Here is a 19,444-nt window from a genome sequence, read left to right on the forward strand (position 1 = left end):
AATTATGGAATGTTTGTACAAGGGAATAATATACGGTTGCTAAAAATGAACCCATAAACCATCACCCGGGTCAACATAGAACATTCCAGAACTCCTAAAGTACTCCCTAATGCCTACTTCAGCTATTCACCCTCTATGAATTATCACAAACAACATAGAACATTCCAGAACACTTAAAGCGCCCTCTAATGCCAATTCCAGCCATTTAACACTCTGTGAATTATCACAAACTGAGCAAACCCATTTAACCATCACCCATGTCACAGAAAATTCCAGAACTCTTGAAGCGCCCCCTAATGCTCACTTCTAGCCATTCAGTCTATGAATTATCACACACTGAATAAACCCATGTAACCATCACCCAAGTCACACAGAACATTCCAGAACATTCCACAGACCATCCAGTTTGTGCTCATTCATGAAGCAGTACCCTCTTTTGTATGTATGCTATAATAAAAATCTCTAAAGTATGCATGCTTATCTATTACAAGTACATTTCAAATGTATAAACAGATTAATTATGTATACAAATCAAACTATTAAATTACTGATAAGAAGGCTGCGGGGGAGGAGTTTATTTATTTTGCATACTTCTATGAGGTTTGAAATTTTTATAGTGAGTTTTTCATAACCGATCATTTTAAAACAAATAAAAAATAACGAAGTAAAATACACATACAAGAAAGAAAATAATTTTAAGTACTGCTGTGAGACATTAGTTTTGTCCTTGAGGAGAAACTACTCATCATTCAGGATTATAAATCCTAGAATTCTAGATCCACCACCTGCATCAGCCAGCGTCCCCCTCCTGCCACTCTTGACCCATAGGTCTTGGAGGGAGATAAATGCTTGAATAACAGGTTCAAAGAAACACTTCACCAGCCCAGGCTTTTACCTCAAACTCCAGTGTAGTCACTAGATGACTTGAAATTCTATACACCAGAAATTTCCTTTGCCCAAAGTAGACAGGCCTCAGTGACCAGAACCTTCTTTCTCTGAGGCTGACCTTCTGAGCTTAGCTTTGGAGCCCTAAATACTCTTCCAATCAGAAGACAGGTAAGGAAAGAAACTGAAGGAAAACCACACCTAGGAAAGGCAAGAAACCTTTTAGGGTAACTGAATAGTCTGAGTTTGCCCAGTACCTGCCTTGTTTTCGCACTGAAAGTCCCCAGGAAACATCTCAGTTCTGAGCAAACCAGGACCTAACATACCAGGCCTCACGTGCTCTTTAGGTTCCTTTTCCCTTAGCCCCAACCAAGTTCTCCGTCGACCCTCAAGGCGAGAGAGGGGTGTCTCCCCCTCAGAAGCTAAAGCAGGGGTGCCAGACTTATCTTACCACACCTCACAGGAGAAAAGCAGAATTAGAAGCCCAGAGAGAGAGAGAGAGGATCCGAGAGGCACCCAAGGAAAGCATTCCACACAGATTTAACAGCTTTTAACCTCTTCATAGCATCGGTTCCACACACCACAGTGACCCCAGGCTTTCCCTGGTTCTAAATTCTGATTCGGATTTTACTTCGAAGATTTGGGCCGTATCTAGGTGCTTTTACTCCTATGAACTCACTTTTTGTTCACGTTTTAAACAGACGAATTTTAAAATATTGTTTGTTCAATTTACGCCAGCAGAAAACTTCACATCACTATCAGAAATAGGAAATCGATACCATGTGCCACAAACAGAAGGTACATATGAGGTATTATACACTAATAAAAATTACCTAAAGGTGGTACTTCTGCTCCCAGGCTCCTCATGCAAGTTTTCCTCAGGAGTGTCTGGAACACAAGAAGCTTGAGGCTCCTCCTAGAGGTCAGACTGTGTGGTTAACACTTCCTCAGGGGTTGCTTCCCACTCTTTCTTCCTTTGGGCTCCCTCTACAGATCAGAGTGATTTTTAGTTCGGCTCCCTCTGTTGGTTAGAGCATGTGGTTACCTACTCACTGTTGGGCAAAATTTTATTGAGTAACTGTTATGTTGTGGACACAGTGCTAGCCACCAAGGGTACAGAAGAGAAAATGGGAGCGATTTGAAGTTGTAATTGAGCAAGAGTTGGAAGAAAAGGAATAAGTTGGATTTGAGTACAGACTGTGCTGCTTGTCTCCATTTCTTAAAAGCACCCACTCCCCCACCCCAGCTCCCTTTATTCCACCACATCAATTGGACTTTGCCCCTTCCACCTCACCAAAAGTATGTTAATGAGTCCCTAGGGGACCTAAAGATCAGACCCAATGGGACGTTTCTGGCCCTCATCTTAAGTAACCAGGGAGCCGACTCCTTCCTTAGCTCTGCTGACGGCATTAGCTTGTTTCTCCAGGTTTTTCTCCTACCTCTCTTGCCATCCCATTTCTCCTTCAGCCTGTCTCTTACATGTTGGCGCTTGTCAGGATTTTGTCCTTAACCCTCTTCTCCATGAATCTCGCTACTTTCCATCCACATGCATAGCTTCCACCTCCATAGTCTGACTCTCAAGTCCTAAAAACCGGATGTGGTCCCCGTTTCTCCAGCCTCATTTTCTTCTATTAGCAAATTACTTCCCTCCCATGATAGCACCTGTGCCCTATTTCCCTCTACCTGACTCCCACCAGCCCCCCGGTCTGTTCTCCAAGATTCAGCTTCATGTCACCTCTTCCAGGAAGCACTCCAGAAGTGCAGTCCAGGTTATATTAGGTGCTCTCCTTCTGTCTGCCCCTGCACTCAGTGCTTCACACACCAGCGCTTCCACTGCCTAGTGTAGCTCCCTTTACAGCACCAGGCTGGTCAACTTGAAGGCAGGAACATAATCTGCATAGTTTCCAGCCCAGGGCTCGGTAAGTAGTTGCAAAATTGATGAATATAAGAAATCCCTGAGCTGTGAATAATTCAACACACAGGAAGAGGAGCTTAGGGGTGGTAGCTGGGAGGGGTGCAAGCTAGGAATATTTAAAACCTGAGTATTTGAGCCCTTCTTCCCTTTGCCTTCTGTGGAGACAGCCAGGGCTGGTGGGACTGGAGGGACCTCAAGGTCAGCATCAGGAGATGGCTGGGGCTGGGGAGGAAGCCAGCGTGGCAGGGGCAGAAATCACTTACATACAGGGGAAATGAGCAGTCATGCTGAGGATAAAGGGAACCAGGTCTGTCACTATCAGAGAGCAGAGTTACAAATATGGATAGGGTGGATGCTAGAAGGAACCTTATGGTGTTGAACTGGAATCAGAGGTAGCTGTTTGAACTCATTTTTAATAGATGAACATATATATATATATGTGTGTGTGTGTGTGTGTGTGTGTGTGTACACACATCCACACATATTTTCTCTATGCTGAGAAAGCCTTTAAACCACAATGCCCTAATAGCAATGATTACACCTAGTGCCTACACCTTGGCTTTGAAATACCATTTTCCACTAAAAGGAATCGGGGCTTCTTATAGAAATGTCTGATCCCAAGGCAGGGGCAAGGAAAGTATGAATCTGGGTCATCTTAAGCCAGGTAGCAAAACAGTGCTCCAAAAACCCTGAGATTTGTCAAAAGGACACAGGAGCCTGCTTGGAGGGATTCTCAACTGTCCAAATCTGAGATGTGAATTATTAAAATAATGAAAATGATTTTTAAAAAGATTTTATTTATTTATTCACGAAAGCTACAGAGAGAGAGGCAGAGACACAGGCAGAGGGAGAAGCAGGCTCCATGCAGGGAGTGTGATGTGGGACTCCATCCCAGGACCCCGGGATCATGACCTGAGCCGAAGGCAGATGCTCAACCGCTGAGCAACCCAGGCATCCCTGAAAATGATTTTTAAGATTTTATTTATTTAGAAAGATAGCACACACATGTGTGAGTGGGGGGAGAGGGAGAATCTCCAGCAAACTCCACACGCAGTGTGGACCCCAACGTGAGGCTCAGTCTCACAACCCTGAGATCATAACCTGAGCTGAAAACCAAGAGTCGGCTGCTTAACCGACTGAGCCCCCCAGGTGCCCCAATAATGAACATGATTTAAAACCCACTGATGAAAATAGGAGTCCAGAAGTCCACACTGATGCAAATAAATGGTGAAGAGAAATGTTTAGTTAGAATGCCAACTAATAAATGTGGAAAAAATGATAGAATGAGTCACCATTAGGCGGCCATCCTACTACCATAAGGCACGAACACGAAAGATCAATGGATACTAAAACTGATGAGTGAAAGTGTGAGAAAACAGGATATTTATATACTGTCAAAGTATCTCCATACCAAATATTTTTATTAATTTCAAAGGCAAAACATTAACTGCACAGAAATCTGGCAGACACCACCTTAAGTGAAGGATCAAATTTACCATCACCAGTAAAAGGACAGTGACATCACGTGCCTCCCACAATAATACACAGAAGGCAGCATCGCTTCTGTGGTACTTCTGCCCAGAATGCATAACCTGAATTTTAATAACTAGGAAACAACAGTCAAACCTCAATCAAGGGACATTTTCCAAAATTGGCCATAACTTTTCAAAAAATATGAAAATCACCAAAGGCAAGGCTGGAGGTGCTTCAAGATTGTGGGAGGTCAAAGACACCTAATAACTACGTGTAACATATAATCTTGGGTTGATTCTTGGGTCAGAAGAAAAGACTTTTTTTTCTTTTTGGCTAAAAGAGCATGATTGGGACCACAGGCAACATTTGAATGGAGTCTATAGGTTAGATGGTCGTTGTTGTTTTTTTTTTAATTTTTTTTTATGATAGTCACAGAGAGCGAGAGAGAGGCAGAGACACAGGCAGAGGGAGAAGCAGGCTCCATGCATCGGGAGCCCGACGTGGGATTCGATCCCGGGTCTCCAGGATCGCGCCCTGGGCCAAAGGCAGGCGCCAAACCGCTGCGCCACCCAGGGATCCCCTAGATGGTCGTTTTGTATAGCAAAGGTGATTTCCTGATTTTGATAGTTCTAATGTGCCTGTGTAGAATGTCCCAGTCTTTAGGAAATGTGCACCGAAGCAGGTAAGGCACATAAAAGTAATGGGGTATCGTTTCAGTAACTGCTCCGTTGGTTCAGATGTGAATACTTAAGTACTTATTCACACCATATGGAAGAGAGGGAGAGAATGATAAAGTGAACGTGGTTAGGTGCTAACAATCAGGCAGCCCGGCTGAAGGATGCACAGGAATTCTCCCTGCTGTTCTTGCTATTTTTCTGTAAGTGTGAAATAACACCGGTTCATGTTTTTAAGAAACTGAAAAGAAAAATGAGTGTTTAGAACCTGAGTCATGCATAAAAGGCTTTAAAAAAATTTCTAACCTGTCAATCCCCCCATCTTCTTTCAAAACAACCAAGTCTTATGAATATGTAAAAAAAAACATGAAAAGAATAAAAAAGAAGTAAGAAATATGTGTGGCCTTGGCAAAAACTGTCTAAATTGTCCAATTATACAAAATGCTCATGAAGGTTTGACATTACATGGAGAGGTTCCTTTTTTTGTTTTGCGTAACAGACCAAACTTCAATAAGGTTATTCTTCTGTGTTCCCAATACATTTTACTCTGAACTTGACTGCAATTAGACACAGAGAACGCGATACTGGGACACGGAGGCAGAAAATAGTTCTTAGTGATGATAAAAGAGAGAGACTTGAAAAACTTTTATAGAATTTTATGCATGTGTACACACTTTATTAAATTTGCATTCTAAGATATACACAAGGTCAGCATTTCACAAAACTTCCTATTATTTATTCCAAAAAGCAGTTATCATGAAACAGAGTATGATTATATAAGTTAGTCAAGCAAAAAGAGTATCTATAGGATTTTCTTATCATATCATCTCTTGTACTTGCTTTCAAACAGAAGCCTGAAATAGGATATATTAGAATAGGAAGAGAGAATTTTAATTTATAATAATGACCACTTTTCAAATATTAGACTTTATATAAAAATAAAGGAGTACTGTCAACAAAGCTCATCTGAAGGTTAGCGTCTCTATCTTTTATTTATTCCAAAACAACCCCTGCATAAACTTAACTTTCTAGTCAATTTGAACAATAAAAATGAACCTCGGTTTAAACGATGAAGTGACTCATCTCATCTCCTAGTTCTTACACTATTGTAACAACTTCATTTTCCTGTCCCAATTCTCACCCACCACTGAATTTTAAAAGAAATTTAAATATCATCACATTTCCAAAGGTTGTTTCTTATGAGTCCTAAATTAGAGCCAAGAAATCATGGCCAGAAGTATCCCTTTAAGGCAAAGAAGACAGGAGGGCGAAGGTGGATAAATTATAAAGATGTAAGATAAAACCATCTCTTGGCATTATATAGGCAGAAACATCTGAATGTGGTTCTTTCACAAACAGAATAAACACACTGAATACCATCGAAGTGATTTTTCTTTAAAATGGCACACTAGAGAACACTCTTCATAATATATACATTGATATTAGGATTTAAAGTTTATGGACTTTTCACAGGTGAAAGCAACACAAAAAATAAAGCCATTAATGGCCATCGTGGTGGTTATTACAGTTTAAAATAAACACCACGTCTGATGCCAGAACAGAACTACTTACTGCAAGCTATGTGATGCTCTCTTGTAAGTCAAAGAGGACAGATTTCCCTTCAAGCTATACAGTATTACTACTCTGTTGAGTACCGTCAAAGCGCATCATCTTCCTTTAAAATTCAAGAATCTTTGCCTTCAAAGGACACAAAGGCAGTAGTTTTCATTTCTTACATTCATTTAAAAAGTGGAATATTATGATCCTAGCAGGCAAATTTGCATATTAAACACAGACAATCCAACTACGATGTCTGAACATTAAAAGATATCTATCACATCAGACATTTTTACACAGTTTTAAATAATAAATAACAATAGATTACACTCAGTTTTTTTAAATAGCTCTATCACGATTTTCCTCTTTTAAAAATTAAATAACTTATGGTACCTCAGACTTACTATCGTATACACTGTTCACAGCTCAAACAGCTTCTGAAAAGCAGAATGCACAGTAACATTGACTTTTTCAGCTCCTAAAAGTTTCCCCGATATTAAATGGCCCTTACTATGAGGCAGCACAGACAAGAACTGGATTCTGACTCTGATGGCAACATGATAACCAAAACACGGTCCGCAGCGGCACTCACTCACCACATTGACGAAACAAACAAATCCAATGACAAAAAAGTAATCAGAAAAAAAGCAGCAATCGAAACAGTATGTAGTGACCAGACACATAATCTACCCTACATTATGACATCCATCTTTACAGCACAACACTGTACCCCAAGGCACCTCAGGCCTCATAATATCACCCGAAACAAGCTGTCAAGCTCCATGTATGCTTTTCTACACAGTGCTTTGTGAGTAAATAACATTATTCATTCATTTGTAGATGCTCCACACATCTGGTCAAGGCAGGAATTTCTTCTCCTTGATAACACCACCTAGAAACATTAACAATATTTTATATATTCCTTCGGGCAACAAAAAGTTTGGGAAGAAAAATATCAACTGTGGTGGCTAAGGCCTAAGAACCTGTGGGTGAGTAATCCAGGCATCCTGTCAGTCCATTTACATTCTCTGCACTAAAATCAATCCTCACGTCATACACTCCAACAGCAAAGAAGCGGTATGGATAGTAATGAAAGCGACTATGTGTTTCTTCCCCTCTGTGAGAAATGGCAAGTAAGCAGCTCAAACAGGAAAGGGAAACAAAATAATGTACTTTAAGCTGATGCAGAAAAATAATAATTTAATATAATTGAAAGCAATCCATCTATTATTGTGAAATAAAGAGATTTGAAACTATGTAGTCAACAGAGAACAAAAAAAGGAAAAAAAAAAACAAACCACAAATCTCTCAAGCAAGAGAATTTCTGATCAACTTTAGCTGTTGTGTCACTGCTGGGAAAAAGAACCTCTGTCGAAAATACACATCAGTGCTTTCCTTAAGCGTATAGATTCTAAAATAGGTGCTCTCTGAGGCACTGAGGAAAAAAAACATATGCTCTAAGCAATCAAAAATGAGTATTTGAGATTTAGTCACTAGAGCCAAAATGAGATCAGCAATAAGAGACATAAGTAAGATCACTACACTCGTAAAATTGAACTTTAGAGAAGAGAGATGCCAAAAAGTACGGCATTGAAATGGTTTAGGTCTGCCACACTTTAATCCTCATTATGGATCAAAGTTCTCTGCGTTCCTCACTGAATGTTTTATGTAGGAAACAGCAGTTAAAACACTGAATCAGAAATGGGTAAGTCACTTGGGTGAGAGATCATCCATCAAGATGAACGGAGAGCATGAATTGGAGCATGCTACTGGAGACTCTGCGGTTGTGCTGCCTTTAGCCAGTGAGTCTGAGGATAAGCCACTGCTGCTACTACTGCCATCCAAAATATCTGAACTGAGGACAAAGCAAAAAGAATTATAAGCAGATGCATCTATCAGGGTAAAGGTAAACATAACATGCAACGACATAGTTTCAAGAACTCACAAATCAGTAAGAGCATTTGTAAATAATAAAAAGCATAAGCAACAGCAATGAACTACATAATGTACTACTATATTTGGGTACCTGCAAAAACAAGGTCACAGAAATCCAAAGTAAGACATTCAAGTTCTGCTTCACTTTAGTGCTCTCTTGGAAGCACCAGAATGTCCAAAATACAGGAAGCATTCCTCTTGATGTGTCATGATTTTCGTGAGGGTGTTCCCTTACCTTCAGCTCAAGAGATTGCTATCCTGAGATTTATCTTCTTCCCTTCCCATCAGCCTTCGAGTAAGATGAATGGTTACTCATTGAGGTACCCTGGACTGTCTGAAGTATCCTACTAAGGACACTGCTTCACCATTCCTCTGCTCCAGAACACAGGCATTCAACTACTCTAAATTGGACTGCTTCCCCATTCCCAAGATGCTTTCAATTCAAACACATTTTTAAAAAATTTCTCCCTCTGCTGTTTGTCTTTTAAATTCTTCTAATTTGATGAATTTTGGACACAGTTTCCTTTTCTCTTGCTTTCAGAACACAAAGGTGTCCCTGATGTCTCTACAAGCCTCCAGTGACTATCCAGTTAGGCTGCTAAAAGGAATGTTCTATAGCCATGGACCCAATACTCTGACCCTCCACTTGCCTCTTTGATTCTCACAGCTAGCTTCTGCTCCCATCCTTCCACTCAAACTCCTTCTTTGGGCATCAGAGCCTCTAGAACCCAGCCCAGGGATGCCTTACCCATCTAGTCCAGGCTCTCAGGGCTGCCAACCCTCCATCCAGCCTGCTTCATAAACCTGGCTTCTTACTTCAGTGTTCACAATTAACAGCCTTCACAATTTCGCACCAGGTTGCCTTTCTGGCTCTGCGTCCCATCAATCCAACATACAAATTCTATGCTCACTATCTGGCCTGAATTCACTTTTTCACTCATTCATTTATTCTAATATTTACTGACTAACTGCCAAGTGCAGGAAGTATGCTAGATATTAGAAATACGATGGTGTCTAAGACAGACATGGTCCCTGCCCTCATGGAACTTATATTACAGTACAGGAGACAAGACATTTAAGTAATCGTGCTAATACATATGTAATTTGTGATCAAAGCAGTAAAAGCAAGATACAAAGGGCTCCGCGGGCATATAACATGAGTAATTCGATCTAATTTAGAGGAACACGTTCCCTCAAAGTGACACTTGAGCTGTCATCTGAAAGATGAGTAGGCATTAACTAGGTATGGTCTGGGAGGAAGCAAGGGTGGTTTTAGGAGCCAAAAGCAGGCTAGTGTGGCTGTAAGTACAGAGAGTGAGAACACAATGAGAGACAAAGCTTGAGAGGTAGTCAGGCAGTTTTAGGATTCACATAGACACACTTTTTAATTTTGAAGAGGGATACAAGTGTAGAATTGGAGAAGGAATAATGAATCAGGGAATATAGATTTTAGCTGAAGTCTGGTCACTAGCTCTTTCACAAAAGCCCAACCTGGTCTAATATGCTCTGAGGCTAAATGTTGGGAATCTTTCTTTTTTGGGGAGGAAGTCTTAAATATGATCACTTTTATGGATCTCCGAGTTAATATATTACCAGTGTTAAGCAACCCATGGTACATTTGGAAGTTTCTAGGCCTGATACCCTACCCTCCACCTCAATGGCATGTAACACCTTCCCCCCACTTCTCTGCTATTTTTCTATTGCCTGTGGATTGTTTTTAGGTGGAGGCAGAATACAAATAAGCTTCGGAAAAGTAAACATAAAAATGGAAACAGTACAGTCCACGGTACTCCCACTCTAAGCTCACTGCTGTGAAATGCATCATTAATAACAGCACTTTTAAGTAAGAAGTTTGGAAAATTTAGCTGGCACTGCTATATTTTCAACCCAATAGTAAAATACGTCTAAAATATGAATTATTCAAACTACTGAAAGAAAGTTACACAGATAATCTAAGGCATTGGAAAATCAAAAGACCTTTATATTTGCCTTTGGAACATATGTGATTTTTCCTCCTGCAGCATTTTGCCTAGACTAATATTAAAATGAATTTACTTTCCTAAAGCACATATTGGCCAGGCAGCCGAAGGACACGCTCTGTGCTACTTGGCAGGAAGAAACAGGCTTAGATTAAAATTTGGCCACCAAGCAGATAATCTGAATATAAATAAAGACTTTCTTATTCCAACCACCAGACTTATGGTGAGCCCTGGGTTAAAAGATTCCATTTGTAATAAGACCTGCTTGCTTAGGTGAATCCTGTATTCATTCAAAAACACAGAACATGGCTCATGAGAAGAAAGCTCCCATCTAACACTGTTGATTACCTTAAGAGAAATAAGAAATAAGCTAATAGAGAAATTACCAAGAAGTTACTGAGAAAAAATAATACAAATCTGAATATTTTGTTTCATATATTCCGTTTCAGGAACTTCTTTTCTATTATTAACTATGAACATATGAAAAATTTTGTTCATTAATGGTAAAATAGCATACTTACATTTAGGCTCCAGTGTAATTTAGATTCAGAACTTGGTAAACCATTAACCAGATATTTTCACTAAACTAAAATCTGTTAAATCTAGTTTCTGTTAATAAATCTGACACTACTATGCATGGTCATGGAAGCAGAGACTACCCACTGTCATAGATTACCTACTGTTAGTAAATCTGCATAAAGAAAAGATTTACATGATTTTTTTATTTATAGAGAGATCACTGAACAAAAGTGACTTTTATAGCATTCACTTGTCAACCTTCTACCAGGCCTTCTAAAAGCAACAAAGTATGGTCCAATTTGAGTTTATCTTTTTCCTTTCCTAGCTGAAACTCTAATGGAGGTGTGAATGGGCCTTAGATTAACGGCTGAGACCCAGACAGTGTGAGGAAAGCAAAGGACCTAGACAGTCCGAACTGGACGCAGGAGTACACAAATCAAAAATGAACTAATTCTAATTCATTCTGGCCACCGAGTATAGTGATGCAATATCTGAACTGCACAACCAAAAATACTTATGATTATTGAAGTAGTACCCTGTCTAAAAAAATAAGGATGCAAGTATAAGAGAATCATTAAAACATTCAAATGATAAAGTAACAACAGAATCAGGATGTCCAGTGTGACTCATGCTATTATTAAAGTGGTACCATCTGGTGCCACTTTATGCCTTGTCCAGTCAATAATCTGGGTTCCATCAGATTAGGAACAGGCAGGGAAATAGACTAGAAATTAGCCACAGCCCTATCAAGCCCTGAATAGATTCTGGTATAAGGTAAGACTACGGGGCATCCCCTGCCCCATGGTGTGGGCTAAACAGGCCCACGGGGTAAGTTTTCTGGCCTCAATCATCTTACCTTAGAAAGATGCAACATTATATTTCTGCATTTAACTCCTAAGTTTTTAAGATCACACATTTAAGTATAATCATTTCCAGTTACCTTGGGGACAGGAGTTTAAAAGTACCAGCACAGATGTCTAAGCTGCTCCCTTAAACACGTTCAAGGTATATGTATACAGTTCTATTAGTCAATAAATCACGATTAAATATTCTTTGTACACATCACATATTCCTGATTAAACTCTCTTGCCATGATACATATACCATTAAAAATAATGTGAAAATCACTAAGTGAAATCTAATGAAAAATGTTAAAATACAACTGTCAAGGTTAAATTAGCAGTCACACCAACACTACGATGCACTGGGCAAGAAATTTTTTGGGAGAACTTTTCCTTTTCCGTATGAGAAACAGACTATCACTTAATCTTCACTACATGGCTAGTGGCCCTCAGAACTCCTTTATTTCATATAGCAAGCCACAGATAATCTAGTTCCTCAGGGAACGAGGAGCATAACAAGAATTCCCAACATGCAAAAAGAATCAAAGCACCATGGAAAGGTGTAATTCCAAGCTATGATCAAATTCTTGAGGTTCAGAAGAACTAAATGCAGAATGACATAATTCCTGCCTTGTGGTTGACAAGGTTTCCCAGATTTGGCTGGCAAAGATCTCAAAGTTTTCATCTAGTAAAAAATATATAAAGAGCAGGCCTACTTTTTCCTTTGGGCAGTAGTTGGCACACTGGACACAAACCCCAAGTAGGTCCATACTCAAACTTCACGCTTAATTTACACTTCAAAGATGTCAGATTTGAAAGACCATTATCTAATATGTAAAGTTTAATTTAAAGTTTTAAAATCCATCTTTTCTTTGTAGAGTGGGGCAGGAACAAAGTATGACAATTTAAATGAGGAGATACCCTCTGCTAATGATCTGGTACCTCTTCTGCTCCCTAAAATGTATAAAAATGGTTTCCCTGGTTATCAAGTAGATCGCAATCCTTGGCAACAGAATCCAGAACACAGAGTCTCTGTCTCTGTCCTCATTTCTAAGAATACCGATGTCTGATCAATGAAACTGCATTACAGAGATAGAAAAAAAAAGTGTTTGCAATTTTCACATATCATGAGTAACTCATGTTTAGAATCTCTGCATTACAGACATAAATGTCAGCAATATTAGGATACAAAGTGTCCAAAAAGTCAGTGCAATTTTAAGTTTTAATATCCTCAGGAGTACAGATGCTATGAACTTACTGAAAACATCTTTTAAAGTTTAGTTACTCAAATACCTTTCACACTTAGTTTTGTGAATTTTGAGTAATAAATTTATTTTAACATACACTGTTATGTTGGCTTGTTATCACTCTATGACTAGCCATGAATAAAGCAAATCTTTCCAGTGTGAGGCAAACTTTTTTGTCTTTATGGATCAAAAAGTGCCCTTGATCACCAATGTGGATGTCCCCAGGGCTCTAATATCTAGTCACAGGTCTAAGGATAATGTGAGTAGTGACAACAGAAATAGGACCCTCACCGCAGCCACCATCGTTGACTACTCAAGTTTTGCTATTCAGAGGAATAAATGTCTGGACAAGGGGTAAAGATCCTTGGTAAATCCCGGACCCTCTCTTTCCTTTCTTTTTTTTAAGATTTATTTATTTATTTATGATAGACATAGAGAGAGAGAGGCAGAGACACAGGAGGAGGGAGAAGCAGCCTCCATGCCGGGAGCCTGACGTGGGACTCGATCCCAGGACTCCAGGATCATGCCCTGGGGCAAAGGCAGGTGCCAAACCACTGAGACACCCAGGGATCCCCTCTTTCCTTTCTTATTTATTTGTCTGAATCTGTTTTATGGCATCCTGTACAGTCTATGAAACTTTTTTTTTTTAAACCCACTTCACAATGTATGTTCTCAGCTTATCAAAAGTCTTCCCTATCTTTTCCCCAACTTGGTTACTTGGTTAGCAACTGGGTAAGCAAAGCTATTTTTAATGTCATGTGCCTATATTAAAACACACTTTACCATAAAAGTGATAGGCAGTTTCCACTAAGTATAGGGTTTCATCCACTAGTCCTCTTGACAAGCTTTAGAAGTTTTCTCTTTGCAATCATCTACATACCTGGAAAGGCACTCTATGCCAAAATTAGCACACTGAGCTACCAAGGACAGACATAGATGAGAGAGAAGAGAGACTGTGGGGCTGAAAATAGCTAGAATAATCTAAAAGGCATCTGTTCCAAGGTTAGAATAGTACTGATCAACGAGTCTAATACTAGAAGAATCTGTGACTTCTTGGTCAACTAGAAGTACAAGTTATCTTACACAAAACAATGAATATGTGATCTGGAAAGAAAGAATCTCTAATCCTTATATCTTATAAGTATTACTTACACAATTCTTCCATTTAGAGGGCACCATCCTTGTATTTTTAAAGTGAATGCACTTTTGGGCTTTTAAAAAAAGACCCTCACCTATAAAACTCAGGGAACAAAAAGTCCTGAAAGGCACTACACAATTGTGTCCAGAACATGGGTGCTCAGTGAGTTGATTAGAAATACAGACTGAAAGATTTCAAAATGTTACCTGGCCATTGCCACTATCCCTGCCCCTTCCTTCCAAAAGGTATGTGGGCATCCAAGTACTCAACTTCAGGCATATGAAAAGAAGGTAACTTTTGCACAAAAACATTGAAGGGCCTTAGATACCTAAACTCAGATAAGTAAGACTAAAAAAAAAATTATGTGACCAGACCACAGGAATCAGGAAGTGCTAGTATAAAAACAAAACCCTAGTTAGGACTGTGACAGAATATCCCAAAAACTTAAAAAAAAGTTTATAACAACAGAAAAGGTCATGCTTCAGAGGATGCCGGTACTCTCCGCTACATCCAAAGGATATAATACAAAATGCAGGCAGAGCAGCTACGATCAAGGCACATTTTCCACAGCAACCCAGAAACTCTTTCTCACACCATCCAGCTGTCACCACGCCCCTGCACCATTAGCACCTACTGAGAGAGGCTGACCTAACAGGAGCTAGGAAGGCAGATGAAGGTGCCAAAAACACACACACTTCTAAAGGTGTGCTCAGTGACTTTCAAATGATCTGCTTTCTTCCCCACGTTATCTGTACCTCCGTGGAGCTTTCCCCTCTAGAGAGCATGAATAAAAAATTGAATATTATATCAAATGATTCCAATATGCTTTTGATGTGGCTCTTTTTAAATAGATAATACCCTAACATCCTTTGGATTTGATTTCATTTTTTTTTATTTCATTTTTTACCATGAACTGAGATCAGACAGTTGAGCAGCCTCCGGAGACAGCATACTGGTAGTGCCTTGGAAGAGCCTCTTGGGCTGGCTTTCCGTCTCCATTTCACCTAAAACAGAAAGAGATGCTACTGTGAAATGATTTACAGATACAGGCATGGTGCTAAAATGGGATGATCTCTGTTTAAGGTTCAGAATAGAATACTTTGTCAAGCCATTACTTTGAAGTTGTTTTTTCTCATGCTTTAATACTTCCATATAACCTCAACCAAAAGTAAGCAGCCCTAAAAAAAAAAAAAAGAAAGAAAAGAAAAGAAAAAGAAAACAAACAAAAAACGCTTTTTTATTTAGTATGCTACGGATATAGTCATGTTCTTTAATAGAAGAGCAGAACACTGACTGCATTGGGCAAAATGAATCAAGGCTTAGCACAGCAGAAATAAAAAATCCCCAAACAGCTGAAGCTCATAGTGAATAATGATTTATTCTAGAGAATTAGTTAAGATGATTGATTTTATATTATTTTAATACTGGAACATTTCCTGAGTTGAAGCCAAATGGGTTAAAAAGTATGTAGTCTAATAAATGGCGTATAAATAAAAGCTTGCTTTAGACTACTTAGTAAAAGTGAAGATTTTAAGAAGTTACTTTGAATGCCCTTCTGTAATTGAAAGCAATTATTAATCCATTCACAAAATTGGTGTTATACTGGCTACCTCAATCTTATAGATTGTCTCAGAACATCTATAAGGTAGCATAAAAACTTTGCATCCATTGAGTAACCACTTTGCCACCAGGAATGCAAAGACTCAAAGCCCTCAGACACAAAAAGCCCCTTTTCAAATAAGCTATGATCTAAAACACACAAATATCTTAGTTTTGAGGCTCCTCATCTGAGGAGCTTTAAAATGGAACATGAAAAAAAATAAAATAAAATGGAATATGAAATAAAATTTAATTCTTGGGCCTAACTAGATACTCCAATGGGAACTCAGTAACTGTGAACTTAAAGCTGTACAAGAGGGGATCCCTGGGTGGCTCAGCAATTTGGCGCCTCCCTTTGGCCCAAGGCGCAATCCTGGAGTCCTGGAATCGAGTCCCACGTCAGGCTCCTGGCATGGAGCCTGCTTCTCCCTCTCCCTGTGTCTCTGCCTCTCTCTCTCTCTCTCTCTATCATAAATAAATAAATAAATAAATAAATAAATAAATAAATAAATAAATAAATCTTTAAAAAAAAAAGAATAGTAAAAAAGCTGTACAAGAGGCTTGTGATGGAAAAAGATCAAGCAAGAACAAATGCAGCATTCATTTTTTCCCCTTCATATTATCAATTAATTCATATTATCTTTCTTCTGGAGCCATTCTGAAAATTATTAACTCAGGAACGGTTATATTTTTTATTTACTTTTGCCATGCTTTAATATGGAGCTTTTAAAAGCTACTGCCCAGCTTTCAACACCTCATCAGCAAAACACTTTAGCCCTTTTTATTAAAGAATTCCTCCATCTGCTGGTATATTTTGGAATAGCTTTTGAATGAACCAACCATACTAATTCCACCAATTTCCTGTAACATATCGAAAATTAATAATAACAATGATAATAATAGCTTTAGTTTCCAAGTGTTATTTTCACCTAACATCTCCTGAGAAGGTCCTTAAAACCTAAATAATTCCTTGCAGCATTAAGGTAAAAGGCTACTAGGTCATAAAACAAAATTTATTCACTAAATATAAACATCATCACCATATCGAAACCTATTTTCCAGAGCACACCAACTTTAAGTTATCTGAAATATTGTACTTTTTGAATCTGTGCATGGCACTGTCAGTGGAAAGTTTCCACCAAAGCTGCAAATACCTGTTTACCTAGTATTAGGAGAGGGACTGCTTTCCTGGCCGCAAAGGTGATTGGCACAAATACACCACTTACTAAATTGCTTTTTCAAAATTATTAAGACTCTTGTTTAGGGATGCCTGGGTGGCTCAGCAGTTGAGAGTCTGCCTTCGGCTCAGGGTGTGATCCCGGAGTCCAGGGATCGAGTTCCACATCAGACTTCCTGCATGAAGCCTGCTTCTCCCTCTACCTATGTCTCTGCCTCTCTGTGTGTGTCTTTCATTAATAAATAAATTAATTAATTAATTAAATCTTTTTTAAAAAGACTCTTGTTTAAAGTGACATCCAATGTTTACAATCATATGAGAATAGTCCCAGGAATAATGACTCAACCTATGTTAATTTTTTGTGCCTTTTTAAAGTAGACTCCATTCGGGGCCCTCACAGGCATCTAAAACTAGCACTGAGTGACACCATTTTAGTTTAGAACTCTGTGGTTCAAAACAATGTAACTAAGAGCACCCCCTTCATATCAAAAACCCTATGGACTCGAATATGAGGCAGCCTCTCTTTGTGAGGCATAATTTGGTGGTGGCTTATATCTGAGCATGCAGCATGTTTAGAAATGTATTTGCTAGGACATAAGCACAAACTTTTGCAACGTATTAGCTTGCATCTGCTTTCTATTCAGATCACTCAGAGGCAAAATTTTTGGAATATATATTGGTAATATGAATATATGAATAAGATTCAGTTAGGAAGTGTAAAAAACATAGTATCAGATAACTAAATCACAAAATTTAGAATCTGTAAAGCATACGTTGGGAAGAATATTTCACATTTCTTTAGAAAAAAGGAGTCATGCCTTGAGCTAATTTCAGACAAATTCTAATTTGTCATTTAAGCTCAACTAGGTTTAATATCAGAAGTGGGATGCTTACCTTTTCTTTTCAGGGGACCAAGAACACTGGGCCTGATACATTTGACTGGACTCTGACTCCTCTTGCTTTAAAGAACAAATAAACAGGAGAATGTGAAGTGCTTCTAAGATGCAAGATAAATGTTATAGCCCACCAAATAAAGCAATAAAATTGACAGTCGGCTTGGGGTGACTGGGTGATGGGCACTGAGGAGGGCACTTGACGGGATGAGCACTGGGTGTTATACTATATGTTGGCAAATCAAACTCCAATAAAAAAAATACAAAAAAAATTGACGATTGGAAAATGCCCATGTTGTAATTTGAGGAACTGAAATGCCAAAATGAGATTTAACCTGGCATACAACAATCTGAAACAACATGGCGTTTGAAGCTATTTTTAAAAATCATTTTATAAAACAAGGTATCTACGATAGCTTTTTTTTTTTAAAGATAAACCTTATTAAAAATTTATTTGGATTTGACTGGTCTATAACCTTAAATTTTTTTCCCTTATCCTCAACAAAGGATATTTTTTGCGTGTGTGTGTGTGTGTTCATTCTCTGGCGCTGTCTCAAAAAATGTGTATCTGGTAAAACATCACTGATAGAATACAGGTGGTAGGTAGTATAGGATACTCACTGTGTTCAATTTTGCTGTCTGTTTGAAAATTTCCATAAGAAAATGTTGAGAAAAAAGCTCATCAGGAGAGACAAATTCAAAGTGTAGCATTTCAAACCACATTTTTGAAAAGTAGGTTTACTTACTTGGCAAAGCGTCTGGGACTAGGAACAGGACTTGGTGGCAGCCCACTGCTGCTCACAAACATTTGTAAGGATGGTGAAAAACATTGCTAGAAAAAACATATTTAATATTAAAATAGTTCTAGTGCTCCAGCTTTCAAAAGGTTCTCAAAATAAGAGAAACAAAATCCTTAAAACTGCTTAGCTATGTATATCTATATAGGTATACACACACACAAGAATATATACATATATTGATATACCATTTTTTCAAGTTATTATCACAGACTTCCATTAATTTTCCTTCCAGTCATGGATTCTTTACAAATGAAGCTGTGTGTGTGTACTTTAGAGCAAAGAGCTTGGAGTGTGAAAGAGAGTTAACATCTTATCAATGAGCCTACCTTTCCAAATCCTCTGGTGGGTGACGGTGCCGGAGAAACTGGAGTGAAGTCAATCCTTTTAGGAGAATATAGTTTCTCCGGCTTCTCAAAATCGCTGTCACTCTGTGAACATAAAACATATTTCCTCATAATTCACAATTCAGCACATCACAGCTCTTCTCTACTACTCAAACATGCCTACATTTTTAGGACAGAAATGTACAAACTCTAAAAAGTTGCAATCTCATATTCTGGTGGAAAAGCAGAGGTTAGAAATGAATACAAATTTGGACATGGGAAGGACAGGAAGGTATGAAAAAAATTAACAAAGCCAATGAACAACATAAAGGTTTCCAGAAAGTAAAAAAAAAAAAAAAAAAAAAAAAAAAAAAAAAAAAAAAAAAAAAATTAAACAAGCAAACATGGGAGAACTTTACCAAGCTCAAGCTCTCATCCCATGATTGGCTTATCTGCATTGCTGTCTGCACTTCCCTAAAACAAACAAA

The 19,444-nt window shown here is 38.6% G+C and overlaps 1 protein-coding gene and 1 non-coding gene across 6 annotated transcripts in view; both read right to left on the bottom strand.

Moving 5' to 3' along the window:
• PABIR2 (PABIR family member 2) overlaps positions 1 to 19,444 on the bottom strand; it is a 215,449-nt gene that overhangs the window by 187,727 nt on the left and 8,278 nt on the right. For 3 of the 5 annotated variants that reach the window (XM_049107792.1, XM_025431181.3, XM_049107793.1), the window contains 5 exons: positions 19,376 to 19,430; positions 18,960 to 19,061; positions 18,580 to 18,665; positions 17,835 to 17,899; positions 15,072 to 15,168 (listed from right to left, as the gene is read on the bottom strand). In XM_049107792.1, coding sequence (XP_048963749.1) covers positions 15,072 to 15,168; positions 17,835 to 17,899; positions 18,580 to 18,665; positions 18,960 to 19,061; positions 19,376 to 19,430 — 405 coding nt within the window. Of the gene's footprint in view, positions 1 to 5,591; positions 8,360 to 15,071; positions 15,169 to 17,834; positions 17,900 to 18,579; positions 18,666 to 18,959; positions 19,062 to 19,375; positions 19,431 to 19,444 lie in introns of those variants that run through there. The other 2 variants (XM_049107791.1, XM_025431184.3) reach the window with 2 other exon arrangements.
• LOC112649549 (small nucleolar RNA U109) lies at positions 12,176 to 12,315 on the bottom strand. The gene has a single exon (XR_003129618.1). It is a non-coding gene; the product is annotated as a small nucleolar RNA U109 (small nucleolar RNA).

The sequence above is a fragment of the Canis lupus genome, chromosome X (genome assembly GCF_003254725.2).
Source record: "Canis lupus dingo isolate Sandy chromosome X, ASM325472v2, whole genome shotgun sequence".
In the NCBI taxonomy this organism is placed as follows: domain Eukaryota; kingdom Metazoa; phylum Chordata; class Mammalia; order Carnivora; family Canidae; genus Canis; species Canis lupus.